Here is a 16,023-nt window from a genome sequence, read left to right as displayed (position 1 = left end):
TGCAGGCGAATACAGAGCAAAATTATATGTACTGGATACTTATCTGCTCACTTACACGCTCTTTCGTCTTCTCTCGACTTGCCGCGAGGTAATTATTCTACAAGAATAGCCAAGCTTTCCAAGTCAGAATGATTTATTGCAATTATATATTTTAACGTGTTAAGGGTGCCTGTTTTCTTCACTTGATGATACTACCATTGCACAGGTAAATAAGATTCGTATATTGATGACTGGAATATAGGAACGAGTTTTCAATCCATTAATACGTTCAGACAAGATGCGGAAAACTCGTGGTCCTACAATTTGTCATTTGCCAGAAGATTGAGCTTGGAATAATGCTTCTCGAATGCAGAAATGAACTGGGACTTTGATCCATCCAACAAGCCAGTGAGGGAAGGAGTAAGTGAGGTTGCCCTGATCGACCGACAGAGGCAGGTGCTGCTTCACTGTCAACTTCTTAGCCTACCACACTTAAACTTGTTTCTTTTACACCACCTTCCACTTGTGATTTTACTTTCTCGCGAATTACGATCGATCGATTCTCATATTTTCTTCTCGATTCTTCTAATTGAAAGAGGTGCCTAGCCATCACTCGACTGCAATTGCGACCATCCGAACAGCTTTTATCCTTCACAGAGCTGAACCATGCCGGCCATTCCCAAAGCTGGGAAAGACAGGGATGGCATTTTGGAGGATTCTGTCCACAATGGGATCACCAGAAATCTGACAGGACGACAGGTTGAAGAACCAAGTGGTCCGTTGCCCCCGGTATCTCCGGTGCCGCCAGGATCTCAAGTCCAATGTTCTGGATGGGGATGCCTTAGTGAAGCACAGCAGGCTGGGATTCTTGTTACCATTGTTGTGGTATTTCTATCTCTCTTTCTTGGTCTGCTTTTCTTTCTACGATCGAAAAAGAAGCAGGACAACTGGGTTGATGGTGACCTCATCCTTGTCCGGCCCAAGAGACGACCGAGACCCAGAAGCCAAGCGGCCTCTATCGCCTCACAACACTCGCGCTTCTTCTTCAGACATGAGGGACTAACAGGCACGCAGCAGCCTCCTCAACTAATGATCGCTCATCCGACAATTCTTCATATTCCTCCACCTCCTCCTCTGCCGGTCCCGGTTCCCCTCCCAATGCCAATGCCGACGCCGTTGCCAATCCGACCACCTCAACCGATCTACCCATATCCGATGGCTTATCAGGCGAACCAGTACCATCCGATGCGAGCGCAAGCTTTTACACACTCTCAAGGGCCCTCTGCAGTCCCGGCGTCCCCGATCAACGCCCAGTACCAACAGCAACCGCAGCCTTATCCTCAAGCCCAGCAACACGCTAATCATCCATGGAACCAGGTGCCCGGCCTTCAGCAAACTCAGCAGCGCCCTCAACAGCCCCCGAGAAGAAGACCATCACTAGCGCGAAGGCTCTTCAGCCTGTTCAATAACCCAGTCGGTAGAGCGTCAACCATTGCCAGCTCCGACTCGGACTCAACCCAAGCGCCATCCATACGCAGCAGCCGCCATTCGCGGACATCAGCAACATCCATTGCTACGCCACCTTCACATGAAGTGCAGATCAAGAGGGGTGCAATGCATGGAGCAGACGCGATGAGACCGGTTGAGGTGTCTCCCGCGGTTGCCACTGTCCAGAGTGACGACTACGTCACTCCTGCAACTATGCAGGATGCTTCGTCTGCCCCAGCCAACTTGGGTCACGAAGTTCAATATGAATCGCGGGGAAAGGCCGCCACCACCGAGTCTCCAGCCAAGAAGCAAGTCCAGACTGAGCGTGATACTACAAAGACACATCCGACTTCCATACCGACCTGCGAAGACACTGAGACTGCTGGAACCCATCATAGTCGTCCTATCGCCAAACCCCTCAAGAGGTATGATATCTCGACTGCAGTCATGAACATAAAGCTCACAAGACACAGTGCCTTAAAGAATGGAAACAAACCCGCTGCAGGAGCCAGATTAGGCAACATGAAGGAGGATCAGAAGCTCTCGGCCAAAGAAGATGGGTAAGAGGCATCTCAACCTCAACTCTCGATATCTACTGACCTGGCTAGCGTTCATGTGGACTTCGAGTCTAGACGTACATTTACTTCGCCAATGGCTACAGAAGCCAGCTCGAGTAAGAGCAAGGAGTAAAGTACTTCTTCAGTCTTGGACTAGAACCGCAAGCTGATACATTTGATAGAGAGCAGCAGGGGAAATCTGTCGACAAAAGCAGTCCCAAGAAGAACCTAGCCCGCGAGATTAAAAGTGATCATCCGGACGTCTCAGATACGGCCATGCATTCTGCTGAGGCGATGAAGAAGCCAGTGCCGCATCCTCAAAGCAGCCCAGTCAAAACAATAGAGAAGAAACATGACCAGAGCTCAGGTCCCAATCAGCACTCGCGGGGATTCTCGAGTAGAACTGAAGAACTTCGGTGAGCCGCACGAATTGACTCGCTAAAGGATTGGCGAGTGAATGCTGACTGATAGTGAGATTCGATGCGTCTGGATCTGATGTCACGAGGACCAGTGACTCGCTGAGCGACTACTCGCCGCCACCGTCTCCTCCGAGACCGATCCACCAGGGCGGCGGCAAGTATGCTCCTGAGCAGCTGCGAAGGAAGCCGTCAAGAAGAGCTTACTAGGCTGCGGTGACAGACCTGACGCCTGAGTCTTCATCACGAACGGGTGGCGACGAGAAACGAATGATCCACGCAAATGATTTTCCCTAGTCTGAGTATGGAACAAGGTTCGGACCTTACAAAGTATCGTGAACTTCAGACAGCGACCCAGTAACTGTCTAAGGGTTGAAGTTTTGGTCTCGACAAGATAGGTGGAATAGCATATGCATTTGGACACTTGCCTCACCAAAGCTTGTCTGAACCGGTTAAGATAGGTATAGGGGTCAGGTACTCCGTATAAGGGTTCAGTCAGATGTGCTGCAAGGATGTAGAGCAATGCAGACAGGCAGTTCATCCATACCCAATGGAATTTAGAAATTTGTGCAGCTGTGGTTCATAAGATATGCCGAGATGTGCATGAGTTGGAAAGCACCGAGAAGCCCAGCGGGGATGCCTACTGCGGTAAAGCAGGGGTAACTTGGTAAGACAGGTATTTGTGTCACTTTGGCCCGTGCGCAATGGAGGTGAGATACCTTGTCCGGGTGCGTACGACCAAAGCAACAAGCAACAGGAGCAGGGCCCCCGGGGGAGGTGGCTTCGTCATTGCCTGCTACTCCGGCCGGAAAGGCACTTGCTGCACCCTGGAGCTTACCTTAGTCCAACCTCGCGCAGCCCCGATCACCTCTCCCCACGCTGCCGCCCGACAAGTCTGCTTGTCCGTATCATAACTCTCTTTCAACCCGACCATTATTCCGTCAGCCTCAAGCCTTTCACTTTTTTGGGACAGCTTTCAACATTAACCGGACGTAGCGATCATCAACCGCATGCTTGTCGCATGCCGACAGACAAGTGCCTTCCATCATTCCCACCCCTCCCCCTCCCCCGCAGCTCCCGGCTCAGCTGCGCATCCCCTGATTGCGCATCCTGTTTGACACTGCAAACCCTTCTGGACGATTGAATACCGACCTATAGCTTTGTTTGCTATTCCTTCCAATCCGACACCGAAACGATGTGGAACGATGAAGATAATAATCCCTATGCTGAGGGCTTTGACCGGAGAGACAGCCTGACTTCCTCTTCTGCCAACCCAGCCTCTCCTACTACCCGTGAGTGTATGTTGCGATCCTACCCCAGCTCAACCCTCGTCGTTTTGAAGATTTCAGAAAATGATGGAAACCATAGATCTGGATGATTCTTCAGACAGTACTGATGCCGACTGGGAGACTCTAGACCAGCGATTCGACATCCCTCAGACCCCGTCGACCACAAGCGATGAGGCTCCTCAGAATCGCTCCCATACCCTCCCAGACAGCGAAGCTGAGAGCAGCGACAATGAGCCGATTGCTAGAGACAGAGGCGATCTTGTCCCGCGTCCCAAGCCCGGCGGCTACGAAAGCCGTGTCGAACAGATCCTCTGGGAGAATCCGAGCATGACTATCCTCATTACTGATGCAGGAAAGAGCGCGGAGAGCGGTGGAAAATACATTGTCTACACCATCCGGACAGGCGTATGTGGCTGTGCGAAGGATCTCTCCCTTAATAGTTGGGGTACTGACTGTGTCATAGAACCTCGAAGTGCGCCGACGATACTCGGAATTCGCGTCTTTGCGCGAGGCATTGACCCGGCTGCACCCTACCTTGATTATACCCCCCATCCCCGAGAAGCATACCATGGCAGACTACGCTGCGAACCCTACAAGCGCAAAGCAAGATCAGCAGATTATCGACCTGCGCAAGCGCATGCTTGCCGTGTTCTTGAATCGATGCCGCCGCATGGAGGAGGTCCGAACAGACGGTGTTTGGTGGAGATTCCTGGACCCCAATGCTAGCTGGGTAAGTTACCAAAATCTTCTCCATAGTGACCACGAAGCTAATTCATCGCAGAGTGAGGTCCTTCACTCCCACCCAGTCGCCTCAGTGCCCAAGTCAGTCCTGAAGGCGCCTCCTTTGGACCCTGCGAACCCTACACCGGCTCACAACTTCCTGCCCGTACCATCAACTTCCGCTAAGCTCAAGACAACGGGAGGCCCTGGTGTCGATCCCGGCGCGATCGCTGGAACTGGGTCCCATGTGTTTGGCCGATTTCCTCCCGACAGCCACACCCTGAGCGAGCAAGAACTTGACCCCTACTTCATCACATATGAGGCATCGATCAAGGAACTGGAGCAGTTGTTATCGGGATCTATGGAGAAGGTCAACCGTCGGACCTTGAGCCACCTGTCTGCGCTGGCAGCCGATCTTTGCGAACTGGGCTCCAAGTTTAATGCGTTCGCGTTGTCAGAACAGGCACCCTCTCTGGGCCCTGCCCTTGAGAGAGTGGGACAGGCGGCCGACTCCTCCTACATCGCTACCGAGGAGCTTTCTGGGTCTCTCGGTGCCAGTTTCGCAGAGCCTATGCGAGAGAATGCGCAGTTCGCAGGGGTTGTTCGCAGCGTGCTGAAATACAGGGTGCTCAAGCGGGTACAGCAGGAGCAGACCAGCGACGAACTCAGCAAGAAGATTGCGCTGCTGGACCAACTGGAGCGCAGTGAGCAGGAAGCCAAGCGTATCGAGCAGTATCTCAGCAGCAGCCAGCAAATTGCGCCTGCGCCGAAGCGGTCTACGAGCCTTAGAGAGGCGAACACATCACACCATCAGCGCGAGGGCAGCGCCGAAGACACAGCTTCCATCGACTCCGATTTCCCTCCTACCCACGGCGAGCCGGTCCCGACCGCGACCCAGGGTGTTCCACAGAGAAGCAACTCGACTCCAGGCCATAAGAAGGCCGCGAGCAGCAACTCAATCACGAACAAGATTTTCGGACCGATTCGTCACGCTATTCAAGGTGTAGCTGATGTCGACCCCGAGAGAACTCGTCGTGACATGATTGGAAAGACGAGGGAGAGCATCGAACAGCTTGAGCAAGCCAAGGTGGTTTCTGAGCATGATGTGAAGGAGGCCAGCGCAAGCATTTTGAAGGATTTGAAAAGGTTTCAAGGAGAGAAGGAAGAGGACCTTCGTCGTTACATGGTAAGTTGATTGATCAGTAATGTACTAGGAACGATTACGTGCTGACCCGATTTGTCACAGCTGGCTTATGCCAAGAGCCAAATTGAGTGGGCCAAGAAGAACAAAGAGACCTGGGAGGATGCCAAAGCCGAGGTCGCCAAGATTGACGAAAGTTGAGGGTATGATTGGTTCATTAGGTAGAAAGGGAATTCGCGCAATGATATCAAAACAGACAGGGCTTAGAGGCCTCGAGCTGTTTCCAATAATTTGATGAGGCGTTGAGTCTAACGGGTGGCTGACGTGGGACAAGCAAGACTCATTTGGCGTTTACGAGGGATTCGACATTCGTAAAAGTCATGGGATAGTCAAAGGCAATTAATCAACTCAGTTCAAAGTGCTTTACTCAAAATGCGTGACGTTTTCCAGTATTTGGCTTTACTTGGCGGTCGTTGGCCTTATGTGCCAGAGATTTGGCCTCACCGAGCCGCTAGATCTTCCACGCCTTGTCGGTGAGGCCGTCAAGGGCATCCACTTCAGGTAGTGACCTCGAGTCCTGTAAAGAATTAATGATGTGAATTTTGAGCAATCGCGGTGGCGGCGTTGATGCATGGTCTTATCTCTGCGCTTTATCGATAAGAGGCCGATAAAGCTCCGAGACTTTGGTGTCGCGAGGCTAAGGTACCTAGACCAACGGAGGACCGAACCCGACTTGTACTTCCTTCTCTCCCCCTTTTGCGCAACACCAGAAAAAAGGTCCATCCACAACCATGGATGGCGTACAGGGTCCGCCTCCCGAGGGCCCGATTGCCTCGATCGCAGAACCGGGCATCAAGGCCGACGGTCAACTGCTGTTCGACCTGCGCCGCGAGGTCGCCAATCTCTTGCATCGCAACCAGACCAGCTTCCCCGGCGCGCAACCCGTCAGCTTCGCGCGGAAACACGTCGATGAGTTGCGGAATAAAGAGTGAGTGTTTCTCGTCGCGCCGTCCCTCCAGGCTCCCGCCTCTGCACAAGTTCGTTTGGTGTGTGTCTTTGGCTACCGGAAGCTTGGTAAATGGAGGCTGGGAGGAAATGATGATTCGCAACTCTTTTGGCTGACAACCAGCGCGCCCGCGAGCGCGTGAAAACAGTTACTATGTCTGCGAAAAGTCAGACGGCATCCGGTACCTGCTATACCTCACGGAAGACGAGGGCCGGGAGATCCACTACCTAATCGACCGGAAAAACGACTACTGGTATATCAAGAACAGCAGCTTCCACTTCCCGCGCAAGGACGACCTGACCAAATTCCACACGCGCACGCTCATCGACGGCGAGCTGGTCATGGACGACACGGGCAAGGGGACAAAGGAGCCGCGGTTCCTCGTCTTTGACTGCCTCGTGCTGGACGGGCAGGATTTGATGTCGCGGACGCTCGACAAGCGGCTCGCCTACTTCAACGAGAACATTTACAAGCCCTACCGGGACTTGTTCAAGCAGTACCCGGAGGAGCGGGATTTTCAGCCGTTCCTGGTGGAGATGAAGGCCATGCAGCTGAGCTACGGCATCGAGATGATGTTTCGCGAGATTTTGCCGAAGCTGAGGCACGGCAACGACGGGCTCATCTTCACGTGCGTCAGCAGCGATTACAAGCACGGCACCGACCCGCATATCTTGAAATGGAAGCCGCCGGAAGAGAACACGGTCGACTGCCGGCTGAGGATGACGTTCCCTACGGTGCAGCCGGGGGAAGGGGACGAGGAGGCCGAGGGCCCCTTTGTAGACTACGAGGCCGTGCCGCGGGCGGAGCTGTGGAGTTTTATGGGGGACGGGCGGTATCAGTTCTTTGACGACGTACATATTACCGAGGAGGAGTGGGAGGTGCTGAAGGGTCTCGGGGACCCGCTCAACGACCGCATCGTGGAGTGTCACAAGGACGATCTGGGTCGGTGGCGGATCATCCGGTTCCGCGACGACAAGTCGGAGGCGAACCACATTTCTACCATCAAGAGCGTCATGGAGAGTATCGAGGACCGGGTTACGGAGAAGGATCTTGCGGAGGCGGCCAAGGGGATCAAGGATAATTGGAAGACGCGGAATGCCAAGCGGTAGTCTTTCATCATTTGTTTTCTTACGCAAAGAGGAAGGGGGGATGAAGGAGAAGCATATGAGAGACACCTGGTTGGATTCCAAAGGTGGCGCGGTATGGGGGGTTGAGAAAAGCATGGCATGGATGATGTGTGAGTACTGTATGTGTGCGGATCAGGATTGACGAAGGCGTCTTGGTGTTGTGTCTTTTTTTTGCAAAAAGGAAAAAAACCCTCCAAGCAAAGAAACAGAGAATACGGAGGGGGGGGGGTTCAAAAAGAGATAAAGGGCGGAGGTTACGATTACTGCCCCCTTTTCTCACAAAACCCTCATCAGGTCCTCTGCTCTATCGAGGTCCAGCTAGGATGTGAGCATGAACTGTTTGGGCGTTTTCCAGCTTATAGGATAAGCGAGGAGGGCATACTGGTTCCTGGGGGCATGAGAGTGTATCGAGTACCTTTGAAAATAAAAAGAGTAATTTATATCGCTAGGATGGACTCCTTTTTCTCGAATTGAAACCAATTGGCCAATCTCTTGAGATCTCTTGCAGGATAATGGGATGCTAATTCGCACCCTTTCCCATACCTGACCAAGTCAGATGTGGTGAAATAACTTGTTCCACAATCACAAGCCAAAAAAGCCCAGCAAGGGATGACATGGAAGGTTTCGCACCCCATTGCCTACTACCATTCGCTTTCCTTGATCCAGATGCATATTTGATTCAGATCTACCAAGGTCTGGATAATTCCTCCTCGCTGGGTCTCGCTACCACAAAAAATTGTAGAGGTGGAAATGTCAAGACAGGTGCTGACATGCTCGCCATCCCCAACTAAGGTAATGGAATGGGAAACCGGTGCTCGGCACCTTACCTTAGGTAAGAGCTCCAGCTCTCCCCAACAAACCATCAAGCTCAGGAAACAAGTGCGACCCCCCCCGCACCAGGTAAGGTAGTGAGTGTCTGAGCAGGCACGGACACTGGACTGCCTTCCGTAACCTCGAAGACGTCACAAAAGAAAGCCAAAAACTTCCCGTTCCCAATCTTACATTAGCCCACGCGTGGAAATCGATCGTTTTTTTGGCGGCGAAGGGAGGTATGGAATGGTTCGAGGTAGTACCTATTAAGATAAGTTCGAAGCTGCAACCTTGAACTCATCAACCTTGGAACAAGCTCCCATCTCAACATCAGCCTCAGTCTTTGCTTCAATCGTCAATTTCCTCCCTCAAATTCCATTCTTCCTCTCTACTAGATTTGTCCTGTGGCTCACGATAGACTCAATTGGCGTATCTATTACAATACGACCACCTCTGCACCGTCTTTTCATCATCTACGATACGTCACGTTTGGTAAAATAAGTCGTTCCACCGTTTGGTCCTGCATTAATTGCAGTTTCGCCGCCCACCATGATCCTCGGTCCGGTATCACTGCTCGACTGCCTGGTCTTTGTCATTTTCCTGACGCCGCAGCTCCTCATCAATGTTGGCTTCTTCCCAACGGTAGTCGTCACCTTGAAGATGCTGCCTTTTCTCGTTTTTCAACTGCCGACTTCCCTGTTCCGCGAGCGATATCTCCTCAGCCACGATGAGCAATCGCCCTTTGTGCAGCGCGCAAGCTTCTTCGAAGATTTAGTCATACGCTGCGTGCGTTACGCTTTTGCAAACTTGCCAACCAACATTGGACGTGTCTTCTTTTCAAAGTACATATCTCTGCCGTTTTTGCGGTTTCGAATGCTGCGGCATGGCTATCTCAGGTCACCTGCGACCTGGAGTGAGCACAAGGAAAAGGTGAGTGTAACCTACATCTCAGTGCACAATGGCTGAATGGCCGGTGGCTGAATTAAACGACAGGGCCAACACGGCTTCGAAGGGGTTTGGATCCAAAAGGATGCATCGCAAACGCCCGACATTGTGGTATACTACGCCCATGGAGGCGGTTTCGCCATGGGCTCCGCGTACTTTTACCTCGAGTTTCTTCTGTCATGGCACTCGCTACTCGTCCAAGCCGGCTACCGGAACCCTGCCATATTCTCTCTCGAGTACACCCTCGTGCCCGATAAAATGTACCCGAGGCAAATGTACGAGACTTTGAGGGGCTATAAGCATGTTCTAAAAAAAGTTGGAGACCCCCGGAAGGTGGTCGTTGCGGGAGACTCGGCGGGAGCAACCCTGATATTGACGCTGTTGCTGGAGCTGGGCCATATGAACGAGGCTCGGGCATTCAAGGAAAAGAGTGACGATTCCACCGCATCTGAGGGTCGAAGTCAGGAGCACTTGCGCCAGGCCTCAGAATCCCCGCTTCCAGGGCTTTGCGTCTTGATTTCGCCATGGGCCAAGCTCATCTCCAACAAGCATGAAAATACGGCCAGCGACTTTCTGGATCGCGACACACTGTGGAAATACGCGGTGCAGTATGCCGGGGCAGCGCATGTCTATGACAAGACCGCGTCACCTGGGCAGTGCGCCGATCCTCGGGTGTGGGCGGAAGCTAGCCCACTTCGTGGCTTCTTTATCACGTACGGATCAGAAGAGGTGTTCGCACCCGACATCAAGGACCTGATTAACGTCTTGGTCAAAAGTACCGAGGTCGACAGTCGCAGCGAGGATGGCGGTATACACGCCTGGCCCGTTGTTTCGTTATTCCTGTCAAGCACCGAGGACAAGAGACTCAAGGGTCTGCGAACACTCACGTCAGCCATCAGAAAACATATCCAGTAGAAAGCCTGTCAAAGGCAGATTGATGGTTTTTAAAAAGTCTGATTAGATCAAGTAAAAACTGTCATAGACCGAGGCACGCCAACCTCGAAACCTGAGTTGGGATAACTCGGTTTCTACAGTCGTGGTCTCTTGGGGTGGTCTCCAGCTGTTTCTCTTCGTTATCTTCATCCTTGGGCACCCATAGAAAATGGCGCAAACAATAGAATTTAGTGGTTTGATTACCTGCATGATTGAGTTGCGTTCCTGCATACCGGGCCGTCCGCCGACAGGAAATTGCGACGGTAATAGGGTGATATCTGTTCAGAAAAACGGCGACAAACATTTCGCGAAGACGCGTTGAAGGATGCAGACAAGTTCTTCGCAGGTAGCCCCGCTACAAAGTCGCTCCGGCGGGAAGGGCGATTGGTGACCTAGACGGGGGGGGCACCCGCCCGAGGTGCCGTCGCAAAGCTTGGATGGGCAGGGAGCTGTGGTGGGTCTCGGATGAAGTCATGTGTGGTTCAAACAGTGACGAGTCGAGGAGCGCGACGGCTTTGCGACAGAAAACATCTTTTTCGGACGACGGGGGTCTTTGATGATGGCGCACTGTAGAAAGAGCTCGTCTGCCTAAGGTGCAGGGAGGTTGCCAGCTCCAGGCAGCATTGAGGGTAGATGGCAGCGGGGTTTGACGATGGCGGGTGTCTCATCAAGACAAAGCAAGCTCGCACGTAGGTCAAGGCCACGAGGTATCAAGGCGTGTCGAGAGTGAACGGGTGGGTAATGAGACAAGATTTTCTCGAAGTTCGAGGTTGCGCCGTAAACCAGGGCAGGTCTAGAATCTGAAAACAGGGACCGAAATTGATGAGGAGAGCTGGAGCTGAGACGGTAAAAGAGATCAGCCAGCCTGCCGTGGCCTACCTTGCTTCGGTTGAGCCATCCTTTTCAGCCTGCCTCACGTTACTTCGCGCCTTGAGATGCAGCCACGTCTGCGAGGTTGCGACATGCGGCGGCAAGCTGGGACGAAGGGGGAGACATCGACCATGTGGCGAAATCAGTGATGACGCCGATGAACCGCGACTATGTTGGGCGAATAGGACGACTGAAGAGATCCGGGTGCAAGTTGGGAAAGGAAGAAGAAAAAGGAGGAGGACAATAGAAGCGTTGTTCAAGAAATGGAACTGAAGAAGGACGTGCCAGCGCGGGCGCAAAGTGAACATTTGGGACGCCTTGAAGATACCTTACCTTCCAGGTTCCGTGCTCCCTGATGGACCTAAGGAAGGTGGATGGCCAGGCAGGTACCGACATAGCTTAGCTAGCGCGGAAAGGTACAGAGGCCATCAAGCAGGGGACTAGCGGCTGTGCTCATGCAGGATTTGGGAAGGCGTGGCCACAGCTCGGGCATCCTGACCCAATCAGCATGGCAGCGTGACCCCTGCCTGGGCGTGTTTTTGGGGGGGAAAGCAGAGGGCAGCAAAAAAGGGGAGTTGGGAAGGAGCTCTGACCCGCGACGCGCATATAAACGGTGGACATTCCCACCGTGATCCATCGCCAGGAGTAGAAGAACCCGCACACCGCGAAAAGAAGGAGCCCACCCAGCCGCTGGCTGCACCTGCCACCGACCGCACCCGTACCGCACCACCCACCGTACCACCGCACCGCATCGCCGTCTGCCCCTCCGCAGTTTCTCGACCCGTCGCATCGTTCCACGGCCGTCGCTCCTTCCCTCCCATTCAGTGTCCTTCCCATCCAATCATTCCCATTCGTTCCAGCCCATCTACCACCTCGATTTTCAGGGCAGGTTTCGATAAGGCGCGCACTTACCCGAGTGTGCCTTCCCGTACTTGTGTGCGTCTGCGCCTGCCTACCTACTTGCCGCCTGGCCTTGCCTCGTCTGCCTGTCAGACTGACTGCATCCTTCCCGATGGACGCATGTCAACTTTGAGGCTCGATTGACCAAACCTTGCGACCTGGACTTGCAAAAAGATCAACGCCAACAAATCCTACTCCTCTTACTCCGTACATAACTTCAGTTTACAATCCCGTTCAAACGCAACCCCCTTTTTTCCATCCTGAACATCTCCCACCACTACATTAAAGCATCAGGCCGCTTCCGACAGTACCGCTGCTGCCCCGCACAGGAACGCCTGACCACGTCGCACGCCCCAAGACCCCCAAGCTTACAGAACCTCCACCACCCCTGGCTCGCTAGACACACCGAAACCTTATCGAGTGTCACTCCCAGTCTCGAGGTCTGACTCAGCAAAAACGCCCTTTACACACCTTGGATCGATAGACCACCTATCCGGCATTTCAACATCTTGGACGAGCCTAATTCACAGCCAACCCTCACAACGCCAGTCATCATTCACCACTTATTCAGGCCGCACTGAGTCTCTCACTCTCACGCGGTCTGGGTTATCTAGATTGCATTCTGAAGCAACACCAGCGTTGGCCAGTGGCAACGTTGGCTCTCGGCGTCCAGGCAGACTCGCTAAGAGCTTGGTGAACCTGCATTCTCTCTCTTGCAAGTGGCCGCATCACGCTGGGTCTGGGAAGCATTACCATACTACCCTCGACTTGCAAATCTGCCAACAGGCCCTTCGTACGGTTTTGGTCAACATTCTGTCATCCACCGTCCAGGTCCAGTACACCGTTGCAAACACGCTAGGGTGTCGAGGATACCCACCACGAACCCATCACATTGTAGGCCGTGTACTGGCTTTGATCTTGTCTCTTCATCACTTGCTCCTGTATCGCAGCGCTGCCAAACACGTTGGCAGAAGCTGTTTTACATACGCAAAACACTCACAGTTCTCACAAAGGCGATTGCGCCCTGTCTCGTCTTGCTATCATATTTCAGGCCGAGTTTGGCAGCGACACTTTGCCTCGATTTGCTGTCATCAACAGCACGCCTGGCCTTGGCCCTGCGCCTGTCGGACTCTTACGCCCTCGGACTCCCGAGGTTATATGACGGTGGACTAGACTGTCACTACCTGACGTTCACCGCACGTAACAGCACAAGCCTGCGTAAGGACTCATACGCCGTGCGTTCCTGGATCGTTATCCACTCACCGACTAAAGACGGAACACATCCATCATTGGACGCAATCAAACAAACATTGCAAGATTATTCGTGTTGGAGCAAACCATACTCCAATAGCGGCAGAGAAGAGGCGGGGGTGCAGGCTGGGTTTTGTACTCAAAAATCAGTCCCTGCCCTTCGCTTAATCATCCAGTGTACCACGCCAGCCAAACTTGGATTGGAACCTTGGCCAATTTTTTTCGGGGCACCAGCCAAGGCCCCCTGTCATTTGGCCTCCACTTCCAAATTGGAAAAAAAAAAAAAGAGCGGCCATCAATTTTTCCAGAAGGGCCGGAGGTAGAGGGGGGAAAAAGTAATAAAAATGGCGGACGACACGACCTACGCACCAAAGTCGCCGGACCTCTCTTCTTTTTTCTCGGCAGCACCCGCCCCGCCTACACCTCCACTGCACACTCACAGTCTGCAGCACTACCAGCAACAACTGAGCAAGCTGCAAACCTCTCCGTCTCCGTCTGCGTCTGCTGCTGCTGCACCACCGCCCGTATATGAATACTCCTCCCCCTCAGCACGCATTCACCACTCAAGCCAGTCATCTTCTACTCCTGTTCACATCAAACAAGAACAGCCCCACTTCTCATCACCAGTGGCAATCAAAACGGAATTCTCTTCCTATCAGCCACCGCTACAACCCCACCACCAAGGCCAGCACCAGCACCAGCACCAGTACCAACCGCTCCAGCAGCAACAGCAACAGCAGCACCAACACCAACAACATTACCTGTCTCCTCAGTACCACCAGCAGTCGCCGCCACACCATCACCCATCTCCGCAACACCCCCCACCACATATGCAAAGCGCGTATGGGATACAGCCCGTTCTCAACTATCACGAACAGCAACCTCATCAGCCCAAAACACCTCAAAGCCAAGTATTTTTAGAGCAGAAAAACTTTGGTGGAGCACCCCAATTACACGATATTCCGTACAACCCAGATTCACAACATCTACCACAAACACCTGCTTCAGCAACTATGCCTCCCAGAAAGAACACAAAGCAGGCTGACTCGCCACCTCCAATTGATCCTTCACCTGTTCGGACAAAGTTCCCCACAGCCAGGATAAAGCGTATCATGCAGGCTGATGAGGAGGTTGGCAAGGTTGCCCAGCAGACTCCCATTGCTGTTGGCAAGGCTCTCGAGATGTTCATGATTGCTGTTGTCAGCCGAAGTGCCGAAATCGCACGGGAGAAGAACTCCAAGCGTGTCACGGCGCAGATGCTCAAGCAAGTCATTGAGACAGATGGCCAGTATGACTTCTTGGCCGACATTGCCGCAAAGGTTGGCGACGAAGAGAAGAGAGGCGGCCGCTCCAAGGCCGAGTCGTCAAGCGACGAGGAGATGGAAGTTGAGACGAAGAAGAAAGGCAAGGGTGGTCGTAAGAAGAAGGCCGCTGCATGAGTTCCATCATATTCAGCTGGGGTTTCAAGGCGAGGGAAGGGAAATTTCCCATGACGAGAAATATGACAAGGGTTATGAGGATTGGCGTTGGACTGGATAGCATCTACATCGGCGTTGGGCGACACGGCGATAAACTCGTCGAGCCGCACCTGGGGGGAAATATTACATGGTTTACCTTATGGAAAGGAGGAACAAGCGCTGCTTCCTCGACTTGCATGCCATGGACGGCTTGTCTTTCTACGTGCGCATCGAGCCTGTCTTGGACAAGCCTGGTTACGATTGTAGAATGAAAACATCTTATCGTTTGCACACCATTCCTCTCGTAATGTGTACGGGATGATGATGAGCCGCGCCTTGAAGCGTCTTGCTGAGGTAGGTACCTTCACCAGGGGACGTCTCATGTGGAACTCACTTTCCACTCGCTCCAAAACACCCTGCTCATATGAGGTGGCTACACTATATTTCATCCGCACCTTACTATGGCACATTCGAACTTGACATCGTTGTTGGACTATGCTTCATCGAGTGACATTCTCCAGCTTTCTACATTACTTTTTACCCTGTCTATGTATATCCTTCACAGATTCACCATGAGAATGAAATCTCACCAATGGGCAGTGAAAAAGGGAGCTCAGGAATCGAATGCAAATAACGTCACATATGTAGATAAAACGATGATGCCCCGCAGACAAGGGTTTGGCCGTCGCCCCCATTCGTCCTAGCGCGCGACCTTGATCCTCTCGGGTCCGGCACTCTTGTTCTCAAGGTGCGGCTGGCCCCCTCCTCAGGCTCAGAGGCTCAGAGGTGAGAGGCTCCCGCCCAAGGTTCATGCTCGCTGAGGTAACCAGCGACATAGTCTAATTTGAGGCCAGAAATTTTAGGCACTGGTACTGAGAAACGGCGGGTCGTGCATGGGGCATTCCTCCCACCTTCCAAGTCATGCCCTCAGATTAGTGGACAAATCGACATCCAATTCACGGCGGAGAGGGAGCTACCTATCTGCATCGAGTAACCGGCCACCGTGTGTACCTGGGCGTCTTGTCTCCCATCCTCTTGCGTGCTGCGACTGCTCGAACAATTCTCCCAAGTCTTCTGAGCTTCCCGCCATGCGAAACCATCCCTCGACCTGCGAATCCCGTTCATGTCCATGAT

General features: G+C 52.9%; 4 protein-coding genes across 4 annotated transcripts; all 4 read left to right on the top strand.

The window, feature by feature from the left end:
* Nucleotides 1–3,635: 3,635 nt before the first annotated feature.
* ATG20 (Sorting nexin, cytoplasm-to-vacuole targeting pathway/endosomal sorting) lies at nucleotides 3,636–5,791 on the top strand (the record flags this gene model as incomplete). The annotated part of the gene is made up of 5 exons (XM_053189966.2): nucleotides 3,636–3,738; nucleotides 3,809–4,134; nucleotides 4,193–4,459; nucleotides 4,511–5,635; nucleotides 5,696–5,791. The coding sequence occupies 5 exons, from the start codon at nucleotides 3,636–3,638 to the stop codon at nucleotides 5,789–5,791; spliced, it is 1,917 nt and encodes a 638-aa protein (XP_053052388.1).
* Nucleotides 5,792–6,381: 590 nt separating this feature from the next.
* CEG1 (Dcp1p-Dcp2p decapping enzyme complex alpha subunit) lies at nucleotides 6,382–7,705 on the top strand (the record flags this gene model as incomplete). The annotated part of the gene is made up of 2 exons (XM_053189965.1): nucleotides 6,382–6,578; nucleotides 6,745–7,705. 2 exons carry the CDS (start codon nucleotides 6,382–6,384, stop codon nucleotides 7,703–7,705), a joined length of 1,158 nt encoding a protein of 385 aa, XP_053052387.1.
* A 1,377-nt stretch (nucleotides 7,706–9,082) lies between these two features.
* Nucleotides 9,083–10,393, top strand: N0V96_008346 (uncharacterized protein; the record flags this gene model as incomplete). The annotated part of the gene is made up of 2 exons (XM_053189964.1): nucleotides 9,083–9,463; nucleotides 9,527–10,393. The coding sequence occupies 2 exons, from the start codon at nucleotides 9,083–9,085 to the stop codon at nucleotides 10,391–10,393; spliced, it is 1,248 nt and encodes a 415-aa protein (XP_053052386.1).
* Nucleotides 10,394–14,445: 4,052 nt separating this feature from the next.
* Nucleotides 14,446–14,871, top strand: N0V96_008345 (uncharacterized protein; the record flags this gene model as incomplete). The annotated part of the gene is made up of 1 exon (XM_053189963.1): nucleotides 14,446–14,871. The coding sequence occupies one exon, from the start codon at nucleotides 14,446–14,448 to the stop codon at nucleotides 14,869–14,871; it is 426 nt and encodes a 141-aa protein (XP_053052385.1).
* Between the last annotated feature and the right edge of the window lie 1,152 nt (nucleotides 14,872–16,023).

Source organism: Colletotrichum fioriniae (genome assembly GCF_027942845.1).
Source record: "Colletotrichum fioriniae strain IMI 355084 chromosome Unknown scaffold_10, whole genome shotgun sequence".
Taxonomy (NCBI): Eukaryota; Fungi; Ascomycota; class Sordariomycetes; order Glomerellales; family Glomerellaceae; genus Colletotrichum; species Colletotrichum fioriniae.
The sequence above is the reverse complement of the archived record's forward strand: the minus strand, read 5'-3'. Positions and strand labels throughout refer to the sequence as shown.